The following is a 15,454-nucleotide window of genomic DNA, read 5'->3' as shown; positions in this document are numbered from 1 at the left end:
ATGATAAAATGACCTGAATAAAAAGAAAACACAATTAAAATTAACGGATTTTAAAAATTTGAATTTTTGAATTCAGCAATTTTCAGCGGTTTATTCAGCTTTAGGGTGGTAATTTATTTGAGAAAAAAAAAAGGTTTTTAAGTTAATTTAATTTTTCTCGGGAAGATAAGTGTTTAAAAATCAAAATTTTATAATAATTAGTTAATCGAGCATCTAAAGTTTCGGGCATTAGTGCTTTTAAACGACAATTGCAACTAAATAGTGTGTAAAAACATGATAAATATTAAAGATCTAAATTAATTAAGAAGAGTAAAAAAAATTATTACAAAAGAAAAGTTATATTATGAGGTCACAAATAAGTAATACAACAATTATAGCACCAGCAGCTACGAATTCACCACAAGCACCAGTGCGTAGACGTCGTGCACAAAGTGTTCAAGCAGGAATATCAAGAGTATCGGAAGAACAAAGACGTGTTTCATTATTCGAGTCTAATGTGAGTTCCAACTTCTCAATTTCACATTTTTCCCGATGCTTAAAAACCAGTTCAACATGACTCATTCCTTAAAGTCTGAATAATTATGCTAAATTCTACGTAAATGTAATTTTTCGGGAACTTTACGGTCCAGTTAATTGGCCGTCTATAACAATTTTTTTGTGTAGTCGAAGATGTGTACATTCACATTCCTTCATCTAACTTAATACATTCTTTTATTTTTATTAATATCACGATGATAAAATAGTCATCGGATGTGTAGCTAAAGAATGTTTTATTTTTTTCGTTAATTTCACATTTTTCAGGCAATTTACATTTGATAATTTGCCTTGTCACATTTGCATAACGTGAGATTGTCAATATTTATTAGAATAACGCAAACACCACCAACATATAATTTCTATTTTTCCTATAATCTCCTTCGATTTTACAATTAATACATATGTTGTGTGTCGCCATCAAGCTGTTTATTCGTACTGAAAGTGAATCTCCTACATATGTTGTTTTTATTTTCGGCAAAAACATCCAAAAAATGTATACTGAGCATGTATGAGCGCCCTTTTTTTGCATTATAATTAACATTCATTAAAAAGTGATAATTTGATGATAAGGAAAGACATTGTGTAACTTTATTATTATTATTATTATTTTCTAAATTAAACAGTGAATCCCTCCACCCAAAAAAATCAAAAAATTGGTGTATAAAGACATTAGACAAGTATTTGGTGTCAGCATATAATTTTTTTTTCTTCATCATATTCTTTTTTTCATTACGTCACAAAAGAAAAATATTTAGCACTTGCTTCTATACACGAAATATGTACCAAATAATAATAATAAAAAAATATATAGAGAGACGAGAACTCCGCACAGTGCAGAGATAAAAAGTGAAAAAAAGGAAAAACTACTTTATTATCTTGACATTTATTTTAAAATGTGTGTTGATAAAGACTATTATTGATTATCTAGTTCTGCAATCCACTGATAATAAAGAACTTTATTTTTTATTATTGTGTAAAATAAGATTAGGATTTTCGCAATTCATTTGGCGGTAAAAAATAGAGAATTTTTTTTTTATCGCAAAACAATACAATTTAATGAAGGAACAAAATTTTGTAGAGCAATCAAGTAGGTAAAAAAAAAATTTGCACGAAAACTCAGTTCCATACAATATTATTAGTACATAAAAAAAAATACAATTTACACGATAAAATAAATAAATAAAAAGAGTATAGAAAGCAAATAATGGCAAGCAGTGCATATGGATATTTGACAGGATCACAGACACTAAATGTGAGTTTTCGAATTTGGATATGAAGTCAAAATTTTTTTTAAATCTCATCCATTAACTTTTTTAATTATCTGCTTTAATTTTTTTGGTGATGAAATTTTTTTGTTCATTTTCATGTTTTTCATTCTGAATGTTTTTCATCTTCTCTTACTCATCTTCATTTATTCATCGATTTTTCATCTCATTTCATATTATTGGATTTTTGAAAAAAATATTTTTCTTATTTCTCATTTGAGTGAGCTTTTTTTTTTGGGAAAATCCAGACATTTGTCTAGGTTTTTGGAAATGGAAATTGAAATATTTTTAATACATATTTAATGTATTATATGAGGATATTTGTCTCAGAATGTGAACATTTGTCTCATGACATCTGTTTAATGGGTAGTTTTGGAATTTCACCATAATTGTGTCCTTAAAAATGTAACGGCTTTTCGATTTTTGAATTTAAGTTTTTTGGAAATTATGCCATTTTTTGGAAGGTTTGTTTCCATTGGAATTTTGGAATATAACGAAGAATTTTTCCAAATTTTAAAATTCGCAAAATTTCCAAATTCCATAAATGAATTGGAAATATCCAAATCTTGGAAGGAAATTCCTTAAAATTCCAGGACCCATTCCATTGAAATATTCCAGATTTTTGAAATTTTTAACGGTTTCTTTTAAAATTTCCCTAGAATTTCATGTCAAATTGAAAAGAAGCTACCAATTTCACAGGAAAGTTTAAATATTAAAATTACAACTTGAAGTAGACTCGAATTTGTATGAAGTCAGTAGAGTAGTCTTGAGTAGACGGACACAATACACTGACTCAATTCGATTAGATTGTGTATGGAAAAGTCTACTCAAGTCTACTTGACTGATTCCATACAAAATTCGTGTCCACTACGACCTCTAATTAAAATTAACACCTTCAAATTTTTGAGAATCTTTTCATTTTGATGGTGAAATTCAAATTAACTTTAAAGATTCAAATCAAGTCACTGCACGTTTAAAAAAAAAAACCCTTCATTTCATTTAATTAAACCATTAATTCATATCAAACACATACACACGGATACACACGGTTACTTATCTTATATTACTGTTGCCATAAATCCTTATCACTTTTACACTGCATTCTTTAAGATCATTATTGAACACAGAAACAAAAGAAAAATATTAAGTAGGTAATAAAAACTTAATAATTAAAATAGAATAGATTGTCATGTCTTGTTTTTTAACTAATTGTAATTATGTCAAGGTTTTTCGTTAATGCAAATAATTAATAAGCAACACGCTAAAAATGTTGTGCATATCGCAGCAATCTATTTATAATATTAAAAAAATGATAAATTATGGAAGAAGAGTGAAAATTTTTGAAAATTTATGCTATTGACAATTGACTCGAGCGACACAAAAATAGCAAAGTCGACCGACTCACAGTCAAAAAGGTGGCTTTTTTATGATAGCCAATTGATTGATTAGTGGGGTTGCAATTACAAAATATACGATGAGAATATATTTTAATGCAGCTTGTTCAACAGCTGAACGCTGCTTTCTAAGATAAGACGATGTTATGTGCATTTTGTCCTTTTGTTTATCTGTTGTTAGTTCATTCGTGCTGGAACTTGATTGACAAAATACTTCCAGTTTCCAATCATTCCAGTGTTTTTTTAAATTTTCAAATATTTTTTGGCCGTTAAATTTTTAAATATTTTCTGACCGTTAACTTTTTAAATCTTTTTCATCTGTTAATTTTTTAAATTTAAATATTCTCAATCTATGTCTGGAAAATGCGCTTTAATTGACTATAAGCTACTATGTCGTCTATGCAACATTCTACCTTTCTTGTTGGATTAGTGGCAATTTTTTGTTATCAATTTTTCTGCTTTTGCTAAGCCTGCGCCAAATGATAAAACAAAGTGAAATTTGTGTTGTTCGGGTTTATATGCACCAAAGCCAGGCTGCTTCATAGAATTTTTACACAATAAATAGTTTTAATTTTGTCAAACTACTATTTTTATATTATAACTCCATAACATGTTGACTGTAATACGGAAATGTTTTTCATCGAATATAATCCATCATTTAAGTTTTGCTTATAATGAGTTTTTACTTCTTTTTTTTATGAAGAATTTAAAATTTCATTAATGCCAAAAACATCAAAAATAACAAATTTTTAATTTGGATATGTCCTGATATGTTATTGCAGAATGACGGAGAATCTAGTCAGATAAGAATTCGAGTAATTGCGGGTAAATCTCTCGCGAAGAAAGATATATTCGGAGCGAGTGATCCCTACGTACGAATTGACTTAAATACAATTAATGGAGACGTCAATATTGATTCGGTACTTACAAAAACGAAGAAGAAGGTAAGCAGTAAATGCAAGACTTTATGGACTATTTTTTAATCATTCATTTATTATTTTTTAGACATTAAATCCAGAATGGAGTGAAGAATTCATCTTTCGAGTTAAACCAAATGAACATAAGCTCGTATTTCAAGTATTTGACGAGAATCGCTTTACACGCGATGACTTTCTTGGTATGGTTGAGCTTACGCTTATTAATTTACCAAAGGAACAGGATGGTAGAACGATACCGACAAAGGTTTATCAGCTTCGACCACGAAGGTCAGTTAGGTATGAATTTTTGTTTTGAGTTACATCCAACAAGCCATGAAAAGTAAAAGTCCTACTTTTTTTCCAATTGATGTTTTCTAGGAACGAAATTAAAGTTTTGTATGACAAACTTGTATTTTGGAGTGCATTTTCCTAACGAGGGTCAGTTATGTCTACTAGACTTTACGTCTGAGAAAGCTCTAAATTGACAATTTTAACCGTTATTTTTTAAAATCGGTTCATTTTGGATCGTTATTTTTTTCAAATATTTTTTGACCGTTATGATTTTTAATTGACATCTACTGACTCTATGCTGGAAAATGCGCTTTCATCGGTCACAATTGACCACATATAAATTATAAAATTTGTTTCTTTACACGTATATAGTATTAGTAGATTCATTTATTGTGATCGTGACTATCATTTGTATCTTCTAAAAATATCCTTTTGTGGTGGCTTATGTGTTGGATTGGGAGCTTAATAGTAAAAATTCTTATCATTTATTTACTAGAACATAAACGAGAACTAGAGAAGTTTATTTATAGATATAAAAAAAAAAATATTAAGAATATCCTACGCTTAGTATTAACGTCAATTAATTATATTTGTATTGTTTTAATCAATAGTGCTCGATCAAAAGTTCGTGGAACACTCGAAATTTATCATGCATTCATACGCGATTTAGACTCATCACGTGGTGATAATGATTGGGAGATTGTGGACAATGGTTCTGTACCTGTAAGTATAATTTACACAATATTTATTCCGGCTTTGATATCTTATCAAGCTATGCACACTAAATAATGTGTTTTTTTTTTGTGTCTAGCTGAGAGAATCAGAGAGGAAGCACAGACATATATAATATTATCTTTCTCACAAAATACCACATTTTTCATTAGTTCTCAATATTCCATTCATTTATACAGAGCTTTATTTACATCCACATATTATTTTTCTTTTATAGATTATGAATCCAACAACGCCGGTTCCAACCGATCCATTACCGAATGGTTGGGAAGAGCGTCAAGACGCAAATGGACGAACATATTATGTCGATCATATACGTCGAATAACGCAATGGGAACGACCTACGTAAGTTAAATTATTAAAATTACGTCATGAATTTTCCTTCTTATTATCAAAATTTCGTGTGATTCATCCAAGCTGAATATAATATATTTTGTTATTTATAAATTTTAGCGCGGCCCCACAATCATCTGCTGATAGTGACATTGCAACAGCTTTTCAAAGACGATTTCACATAAGTGTGGATGAATCAGAACAAAATAACGTAAGTTTTGTGGCTATTTAATTTTCACTTTTAATGATTAATGCGAAAGACACGGCAGAAAATATTGAGGGAATGACCTTGAAGGAACTTTTTGCATGTGATTTTTTTTTTACTTTATCTTCTCTTCTTTTTTTTTAATCCCCGATTATTCTTTTGTGAATTATGAATGAAAAAATATCAAAAAAATTAATTTTCTTTTGTTTTACGATGGTCTGTGACTTCTGTTATTTTTTGTGGATATATCATGCATAATTAATATTGTGTACATAAAAACTGATTAATGTTGAACAAAATAATCAAAAAAACTAAAGGATAATGACTCCTCAATCGGATCTAATTCGTCAAATGTGTCATCAAATGGCGAGATTCAATCACAAATACAGGCGATTGATGAAACAAGTCCTACACGTACGATACAATTACAAAATATGGACACTGTTGATGACATTGATGAAGACGAAGCATTTATAACTGATTTAATGGCATTACATCCAAATGATGAGGATTTGATTGTTGAGGATATAGAATTTAATAATAATGAGGAAGATCAATTATCCAATACTCAGGAAACAGTCAATGATAACAATAGTGATGAAAGTGATGGTGTAAGAGCAAAACAATGAATTCGTAGAGAGTTGTGTTGGCTGTTATTTTTTTTTGTTCTGTTCTGTTTGAATTACTTCTCTCTCAACTCCCTCTTATCTATCCGCTTGCAAAAAGATTTTCTCTATTCACATGATTTATAAGCTAACTTAAAAGAAAAACTTATCATTTTATACAAATTATGGGTTCTTTATATCGTTGTGAAGTTGATTAGAATAGCCTCCCCCTTTTTGAGCTCTAATATGGACTATTAAAAATTCTAACTATAGCGCTTTTTAAAAAATTTATAAAATAACGGTCATTTGAAATTCAAATGTTTAAAAACCATACAAATGTTCTCATGAACTTTGAAAATTTGAATTTCAAATGACCGTTATTTTTTAAATTTGTAAAAACCGTTATTGGTCATTTGAATTTCTAATGATTCGCTAATTATTGAATTTATGCTAGAACTATCTGTAAGCTAAAATCAATCAAGATTAAATACAACTTCACAGCGATAATCCTTTGTCAAGGAATTTATTATTTACTTTTATTATGATTTGCTTATTTTCCATTTTAATTAAATTTTCAAAATCAAAAAAACTTTATAGCAAGATGAAGTTAGTGTTCATTCAGACGATTCCAACAATGATAATCAATCGATAAATTCATCGATGGCAGATCCAAATTCAAGTATGTCAGCAGATAGTCGAATTCGTCCAACACGTCCAGCTCCAGCTATTCCGACAAGCTTAAATCGTAATACTTTGCGTAGATCCGCACCCCAACCACCTGCACGAAGTCAAAACTCAACGGAAGTACAACAGCAATCACCACAAGCACAACAACAGCCACCGCAAGCACAACCAAGAAGAAGTGCACCAGCGCTTCAAAGGCAACCGTCAGTTGAAGATAACACAGCTTATAGTGTAAGCTAAAATTAAATGTTGGAATGTTCTTGAGACACTAACAACGCACGATAACTTTTATAATTATTTTAATTTGGTGCTGGCTAATTATTGTATATTTTGTAATTTTTGTTTAAAATTCCAGTATTGATTTTGACTGTCCTTATTTGACTTGAACGTATTTTTGTTTCTTTGTGCTTAATTAAATATATTTAAAATTTATTAATTAATTCCTTAATCCTTTTTTTAGGCTGATGATGTCGATAATTCTGAAACGTCGTCTGTATCATCAACACAACGTTCAGCGGCAGGTAGCTCTTCACAATCTCGACAAAGTTCCTTAGATAGTCCAGCAAATAGACAAAATAGTGTTAATAACAATAATAATAATAATGGAAGTGCTGCTCAGTTATCAGATGCTGGATTACCGCCTGGTTGGTCAATGCAAGTCGCACCAAATGGACGTGTTTTCTTTATTGATCATCAAAGAAAAACAACAAGTTGGGTTGATCCACGTACAGGCAGTGCAAGTCCAATGCCTAATGCAGTTCAAAATACGATTGACGAGAGACAAGAGGACAATTTAGGACCACTTCCTGAAGGATGGGAAGAGAGAGTTCATATTGACGGTAGAATATTCTTTATTGATCATAATACAAGGACGACGCAGTGGGAAGATCCTAGACTATCAAATCCAAATATTGCTGGACAAGCTGTACCATATTCTCGTGATTATAAGCAAAAGTATGAATATTTCAAGAGTCAACTTAGAAAACCGGTAAGTTAATTGACACTAGCTTTAATTAGCCATGAACTTAATTATTATGTCTTATTGTGTAATTACAGACAAACGTACCTAATAAAATCGAAATTAAAGTTCGTCGTGAATCAATTTTAGAAGATTCGTTTAGAATTATTAGCTCGGTAACTAAAACTGATTTACTGAAAACAAAATTATGGATAGAATTTGAAGGAGAAGCAGGTATGCTGTATATTTAATCTCTTATGTTCTTTAAACTAATTATCATGTCATTTTTAGGTCTTGATTATGGTGGTCTAGCGCGAGAATGGTTCTTCTTACTGTCGAAACAAATGTTTAATCCATATTATGGTAAGTTCTATCAATAAGCATAGATTGATGTCTATTAAATGTTGCATTGCCCTTTTTCTTGATCCTAGGATTAGTTTCCATCCTAGATCAAATTTTCCTGGGTCCATTTTAAGCTTAGGACCTGAATCGTATGTTAATCTAGTTGTCTTTAATCCTAGGATTAAATTTAATCTTGAGATTTATTTAATCCTTATAATTTAAATATTACAAATTGTTGGCACTGCTACATTATTTCTGACTGTGTATTAATGTTGCATTTATTTCCATTTCCAGGACTTTTTGAATATAGTGCGATGGACAATTACACGCTTCAAATCAATCCATTTAGCGGATTGTGCAATGAAGAACATTTAAATTATTTCAAGTGAGTATCCTCGAATATCCTTCAAATTATCCACATGCTTAATATCTATATTCATCTCTAGATTTATCGGACGCGTAGCAGGAATGGCTGTTTATCACGGAAAGTTACTCGATGCCTTCTTTATTCGTCCATTTTACAAAATGATGCTTGAAAAGCCAATTGAACTGAGAGATATGGAAGCTGTTGATATGGAATACTATAACTCATTACTGTAAGTAACAGAATATACATCCAAGCTATGAAAAATATTAATAATAAACAATCAACAGGTGGATAAAGGAAAATGATCCGAGCGAACTGATGCTCACGTTCTGCGTTGACGAAGAGACATTCGGATATACTAGTCAAAGGGAATTAAAACAGAACGGTAGCCAAATAGAAGTAACGAATGATAATAAGGATGAATATATTCGTTTGGTTATTCAATGGAGATTTGAATCGAGAGTAAAGGATCAAATGAGATCATTTTTAGAAGGCTTTGGATCAATTGTGCCACTCAATAATATTAAAATATTCGATGAGAATGAATTGGAATTGCTCATGTGTGGAATTCAAAATATTGATGTTAAAGATTGGAAGAGAAATACGCTATATAAGGGAGATTATTATGCAAATCATGTTATTATTCAGTGGTTCTGGCGGGCTTTGTTGAGCTTCTCGAACGAAATGAGAGCGAGATTGTTACAATTTGTCACAGGTGAGTTCACTTTATTTAACATAATTTGAGTATGGATACGTTCGTAAATGACGCATGATGAACGTCACTTCCGAACGATCTTATAAATGACATACAATATAATATAATCTTAATCTCATATACAGGAACATCTCGTGTGCCGATGAACGGATTTAAAGAGCTTTACGGAAGTAATGGACCACAAATGTTTACAATCGAGAAATGGGGAACACCTGACAATTATCCACGTGCTCATACTTGGTAAGTTCTTATTTGCTCATTTCATTATTCTTCACACAAACTGTCTCGTACTCTTCATTATTATCGTAAACTAAACTCTTTCGTGATTTTAGTCCCTTTTTTAATGCCTTCAGTTGGCCACTCTTTTCCAATTGATTTATGATCATGTTGACTTTAGAACCTTTTACACTTGTAACAATTTTATTCATTTCCTCCTCTGTTTCCTCAATAACCGGTGTCTTTTCCTTCTGAGAATATCTTTTGCTACGCATGATTGTCTGCCTAAACCATTTTTTAACAGGAGATTTTCTTTTATGACTTTCAATAACATCATTCGGTATGTTTTCCTCAATACTATGAGCTTTTCTACTTCGTATCATGTTATTCGATCGGAGCTTTTCCTCAGGTGAAACTAAATTGATTCCTGATAACATCGCTGTCATCTCACTGACTTTAACACGTGGAATATTTGGTGAATTGTCATTATGTTGTGTAGGCACGTTCTCAATGTCTCTATTATCATGTACAATTTCCCTTGTCTCATCCAATGATTTTGTTGACTTTGGGGTATCATATTCATGATCGACCTCATCCTCTTCAATGATTCTCTTGCCAATTTTCTTTGGTAATTTAGGCGGTGATTCATTGTCATCAATTGACGTTGAACATGGCTCTTCATAAAGCCTTTCTTCATTGCTATTAATACTTTGCGGAGCTCCACTGAATGAATAATAATTTTCAATATCATCATTGTTACCATTGTTGTCTTTACTATCGGGTTGTGTTGGAGGTGGCGGCGATGGGAGTTTTCTTGTTGATAACAATTGTGGTATTTGTGATTCTCTCATCCTACCATTTTGATTCTCTTCAAGAATTTTATTGATATTTTCAATCCATTCACTGTACTCTTGACTATTAGGTGCTTGAAAATGATATCGTTTATCATTGTTAGTGACTATAATAAATTGATTCTCGCCTTTTACATTTACGAGACGTTTTGGATAGAAATATTCTGATGGTGCCATATCATTGGATTTACTTGGATATAATAAAATCCATTTATCTAAAATTCCAGCATAAAAATCCTTTGACTGTCCAAAAAAGAGTTTCTTTTCTAATCTTGTCAATAGACCGGTTAGGGGTGAACACATTAATTTTAAATGTACTGCTGGTAATCCTGTAAATGGACATTTTTCTGAATCTTGATTACTTAAACTTATTGCTGCTTCATAAATATTGTATGGATTCTCTGATATTCGACTATTTGATGACTTTCTGTGGCTCATATCGACATATTCCTCTTTTGATGATTCTGAAATAAGGCATGGGCCATAAAAATTTGTATTTTCAATTAGTTTTTGGAGTTGTTCATTAGTGACGTCTATTGGAAATTTGATATTTGGATCTACACTACACTTAGGTCACTCAAATGTCATGTGGACATGAAGGAATATAGGAAAATGTATAGAGCATCAAATTGTCTTAGATTCCTGGATGTTATGGACGTCATAATTGAACAAACCCCTTAATTAGTATTGCATATAATCATTCATACATACCAATTTCGTTTTCATCGGAAATACTGCTCTTAATTCGGTTTTTAGCAGCACCATTCATGTCTAAATACGAAATTGTTGAGTCAACATCGTGGGGATGAAAAAATTCATTCTCAAAAAGACTCCGTATGTGTTTACAGTTTTCAATTAGCTCTCTTCGTTTCGTTTCATGCCTTTGACGTTCGTCTTCTTCTTCTTGTTGCTGTTGTTGCTCGTCGTCCGAACTGTATGACTTTATCGTTATGTTGTTATTCAAATACATGTAGATATCTGCATCAATTAATTTAATTAAATTGGAACTGTTAGTCATTCTGACTGCTATTTTTATTATTGAGACATTTTTTTTATTACGTTCTGTATAGTTTCACATGATGTCATGCACAAAACTACTAGAAAATTTTTACCTTCGAGGAACTCTTTAATTTTGATGACATTTTCCCGACTTGCACGGTCCATTTTTTGCAAATTAATTTTTTTGTAGCAATAATTGCTTTTAATCAGTCACAAATTTTTATTTCATTTACGATCACCGCTTGGAAGACGTCTGAACTCTTTGAATGTAGCTAAAATACTAAAGAGCATTAACTCCCCCACTATGAAGTTCTCACTTCAAACTTATTTTTTCTACACAATTTAAAGTCAGTATGTGATTAACTCGTCTATTGATTCTTGTTGTTCAGTTTGATTGATTTCCTCAAAAAAATATATAATTTTTGTTGATTTATTTATTATGCTTCGAATGGTTGAATGTCCTCGTAACTTGATTTCATGTTGAGTGGAATTTGTTATTCTTAAATATGTGTAACATGTGTTCTAGGGTTTGCATCATGTTGCTTATTTGATTTTTGTGATGATTAATTTCTCTTTTGGGAGAAGAATTCTATTGCTACTCAAAATATGAATGTTTTTGTTCTATTTAGTGATGATGGAGTGTTATAGTGATGATCTTCAATGTCGATTAGATTGATCTTGACCGCAATTTTGTGTATTTTGTAATGAATATTTTGTTTTCTGGAAGAATAAATTAATTGCTGGCTGGAAATCTAGAATCTCAAGAATTTTGAGTGTTTTCTGATTTTTCTTAGACATTTCTTCGTAAGATTTCATCTGCTCTGATCACCTGCTGACTATTAAATATGTAATTTTAGGATAAATTAAGATTTTAAAAATGAAATTGATGCGAAGGCGAATTCAAAAATTCTAAGAGCAAAATTATGCAGAATTCAAAATCCACAAATCCGTTAAAATTCAAATTTCAAAAATCCGTTACAATTTTAAATCTTAAATATTACTACAAATTAAATAATTACGAGACAGTTACTTAGCATATAAAATATCAATTTAAAATAATTAACACAAAAATTTTCTTAATCTCATTCACAGCTTTAACAGACTCGACCTCCCACCATACGAAAGCTACCTACAACTAAAGGAGAAACTGGTCAAAGCAATCGAAGGATCACAAGGATTCGCCGGTGTTGATTAGCCACATAAATTCTAAAGGATATGATGAAAATATTTTTTCAATTTTAATCTATCAAGCCATCAACAACAATTATTCTATTGCGGATGTTGACCAATAATCAAAAAATGATATCGATAAGAACAACAACAATTATAAAGAGCAACATCAAATTTTTTTTAATATATATTAAATTACAACGTTTATAATATGTACATTCCAATGTTACTGACGCATGCAAACATCAATCCTTTTTTGGAATTTTTAATCATCATTATCATCATGTGCTTTATTTATGTTTCGTATCGAGCTGAGAAGAAGAAAAAAAAAACAACAAAAAAAATTTTACAAAAAAGAAAAGATTTTTTAGCGTGTAAAAAAGAAACGTCGAATGAACATCCAACAAGTGAGCTATCAACAAAAAAATAAATTTTCATGTGCCTTTTTCATCATCAATGAATGTGTGATGAAAAGACGAAGACGAAGTCGGGAATGCAAGAAGAAGAAAAACAGTTTATGCAATAACAATATTTAGCATAAGTTTTGTTTTTGTACAATATTTTTGTCTTGCTTCTTTATTTTGAGAGAAAACAAATGATCCATAAAGTTGATTAACGCATCACAATTATTTGTATGTAATTTGTGATCAGCGAAACTATATTTTCTAAAAAAATATGCATAATCGTAATTATCTGTATCATAAATAATTTTTCTTCTGTTTATGTCAGGGTGGTGAACTTGTTGGAAATAATGTTTGAACGTGTGGCTTGCTTAGATGATGAATTTTGATATTTTAATTGGATTTTATTCAAAATTGTTTATCGTGAGGCTTATGGGCTTTAACTTTGTTTTGATGAACTTATCATCCCGAGTGACACATGTCAAGAAAGCTCTGCCACGGAGCTTTTAAGGCTTCGCTTACAAGCCAATTGCCCGTTAAACGGAGGTGGTTTCATTTGGTATCAGCAAAAGAGGTTTAGTGGAACCTTAAAAGCTCCATGGCAGAGTCTTCTTTATTTGTGTCACTCGGGGATTACACTATGATTATGTTTTAATGTTGAAGCTAGCAGCTCTTAAAGAGTCGTACGGATAATTTGGATTCTATACCATTTCTAGACACAACTTAACTTCAAAAATGCCAATTTTAGGCTTCCTTAACTCACTGCTGATTTATGCTTCTTCCATACCAAAACAATGACTAATCTAAGTCAGTCAAATTTCAAACATTATTTCCTACCAGCACATTTCCTTGATATTTTTTTTTATCCATAACTCACTACTTATATGTATGTTTATATTTGAAGACGAAAGGGATTTCCTGTTAGTTGCTTATACTTTAAATTAATTATCAATTTTTTGTTGAGCTAAGTATGTAAAGTTGGCAGGAAATTCTGTGAGGAATTTAATTCAATCATAGTGTTTTTCTGAGAAATATTCTCTGTCTGAGATAGATTTTTATTTTTATTTTTATTTTAATCTTATTGCTGTAAAAATCGCAAGTTTTGTGCTTCTTATTATTTTTGTAGGTAAAAAAAAAATTATTTCAGTATCGCATAATTTATTTTATGATTTATTATTTAAAGACAGTCAAAAATAAGGACATGATCAAAGAAATATGAAAAATTTTCTTAATTAGCTATTTTTTCAAATAAAAAAAAGAATAAATTCGCGTAGAAAAGTTTTAACCTCTTCATAAGCTATTAATCGAAAACACGATTCAAATAGAAATGATTTAATTAAACAATAAAATACGAAAATTGAATGAAAATCATTGAGCTTTAATTTATTTACAAATATCTTATTTATTTCAGTTTACGCTTGCAATAAAAATACTGGTTTTTTGAAATTCAAATTTCAAAGCATTCAAATGTCGATGTAGGTTTTCGCGCATTTTTTATTGCCTTTGTATTGCTTTCTTTCTCGAAAAAAAAACACATGTTTTTGTGTTCATCGAAAAATCGAGAAAAATTTAATTAAAACCGTGATTTAATTATTTTCAATAAGTATAATTAAATGCAAAGTGCTAAGCGGATAAAGAATACTTCAATTTAAATCATAAAGTGATTAATAATTGACTGTAAAACTAATAAAACAAAACATCAAAATGTTAAGGACAAAAAACCGCAATTTATGAATTATTATCAACAAATATAGATAAGAGAATTAAATAATAATTAAAATTGAGTGCAATTATGCTAGAGAGTGTTAAAATGACAGACGTAGTACGAGACAGCATATTCTGTGTTATGAATCCATAATCGCGTAAAATTTTTCAACATACTTGATATTAAGTGAAATTATTGTGAAATAGTTACTCTCATCGAACATCAACAGCCAGTTTTACAAATATGAGTGACGAAACAATTAAAGAAATGCTGAAAAAGATGAATAAAAAAGCAGTATACATAATTCTCGTAAATTTGTTCGTGGTTGGAATTAATATTGCTATCATCAGTATAGTTGAGGTCCAAAATACATCACAGCACAGCACTAATAAGTTAAAAAACATAAATGCGAGTACCATGGAATTCCACGATGAGCCAAATTGTTCCGCAAAATTCATCATGTCTAACGGAACACATGAAGTATTTGGATCTTCAGGAGTTTTAGTAGGAAGTATGTATTACATTGCACAATTTCAACAATAATTTAATTTTTATAATATTTCTTCAGACGACTTGTTGATAGCTACTCAACATAGCTTCATGCTAAATCCAGGTGCATATTTGTATGTAAAATATAAACATTTTAGAATAGGTAATTAAATAATTTAAGGAATTTATTACAGAAAAGAAGTGCGTATTGGTGGTAAAGGAGAAAATAATTATGAGGATGCAGTAAAAATCTCAGCTTCTGATCTCGAGTACAATGT

The 15,454-nt window shown here is 30.4% G+C and overlaps 2 protein-coding genes across 5 annotated transcripts; one reads left to right on the top strand and one right to left on the bottom strand.

The window, feature by feature from the left end:
* The first annotated feature begins 100 nt into the window (after window positions 1-100).
* Window positions 101-14,251, top strand: Nedd4 (E3 ubiquitin-protein ligase Nedd4). Of its 4 annotated transcripts, XM_070643457.1 has the most exons (16): window positions 355-496; window positions 1,161-1,789; window positions 3,979-4,140; window positions 4,202-4,410; window positions 5,016-5,127; window positions 5,354-5,481; window positions 5,590-5,680; window positions 6,877-7,194; window positions 7,424-7,951; window positions 8,020-8,155; window positions 8,213-8,284; window positions 8,558-8,648; window positions 8,710-8,859; window positions 8,918-9,345; window positions 9,471-9,585; window positions 12,504-14,248. In XM_070643457.1, the coding sequence occupies exons 2-16, from the start codon at window positions 1,742-1,744 to the stop codon at window positions 12,604-12,606; spliced, it is 2,691 nt and encodes an 896-aa protein (XP_070499558.1). In that variant the 5' UTR covers window positions 355-496; window positions 1,161-1,741; the 3' UTR covers window positions 12,607-14,248. The 4 variants fall into 4 exon arrangements, with proteins under 4 accessions (XP_070499559.1, XP_070499557.1, XP_070499556.1 ...); XM_070643456.1 differs by lacking the exon at window positions 1,161-1,789 and having other exon boundaries at window positions 102-496; window positions 4,202-4,401; window positions 12,504-14,249; XM_070643455.1 differs by lacking the exon at window positions 1,161-1,789 and having other exon boundaries at window positions 102-496; window positions 12,504-14,249.
* On the bottom strand, window positions 9,327-12,152 carry blow (blown fuse). Its single transcript, XM_070643459.1, has 3 exons — window positions 11,525-12,152; window positions 11,124-11,390; window positions 9,327-10,876 (listed from the first exon to the last, which is right to left on the bottom strand). The coding sequence occupies exons 1-3, from the start codon at window positions 11,574-11,576 to the stop codon at window positions 9,594-9,596; spliced, it is 1,602 nt and encodes a 533-aa protein (XP_070499560.1). The 5' UTR covers window positions 11,577-12,152; the 3' UTR covers window positions 9,327-9,593.
* Window positions 14,252-15,454: the final 1,203 nt, after the last annotated feature.

The sequence above is a fragment of the Chironomus tepperi genome, unplaced genomic scaffold (assembly GCF_022539635.2).
Source record: "Chironomus tepperi strain 1889 unplaced genomic scaffold, CSIRO-AGI_Ctep_v1 contig_309, whole genome shotgun sequence".
Lineage (NCBI taxonomy): Eukaryota > Metazoa > Arthropoda > Insecta > Diptera > Chironomidae > Chironomus > Chironomus tepperi.
This window is presented reverse-complemented; position numbering and strand designations above follow the sequence as displayed.

What these genes read in the sequence shown, in the direction of transcription:
- Nedd4 (XM_070643455.1), top strand. Translation starts at nt 344, where the DNA reads ATGAGGTCACAAATAAGTAATACAACAATTATAGCACCAGCAGCTACG. An exon ending in TTTCATTATTCGAGTCTAAT is followed by an intron (nt 497 to 3,978) that starts GTGAGTTCCAAC and finishes ATGTTATTGCAG; the next exon opens with AATGACGGAGAATCTAGTCA. An exon ending in TTACAAAAACGAAGAAGAAG is followed by an intron (nt 4,141 to 4,201) that starts GTAAGCAGTAAA and finishes ATTATTTTTTAG; the next exon opens with ACATTAAATCCAGAATGGAG.
- blow (XM_070643459.1), bottom strand. Translation starts at nt 11,576, where the DNA reads ATGGACCGTGCAAGTCGGGAAAATGTCATCAAAATTAAAGAGTTCCTC. An exon ending in AATTAAAGAGTTCCTCGAAG is followed by an intron (nt 11,391 to 11,524) that starts GTAAAAATTTTC and finishes TAATTGATGCAG; the next exon opens with ATATCTACATGTATTTGAAT. An exon ending in TTCCGATGAAAACGAAATTG is followed by an intron (nt 10,877 to 11,123) that starts GTATGTATGAAT and finishes GCCTTATTTCAG; the next exon opens with AATCATCAAAAGAGGAATAT.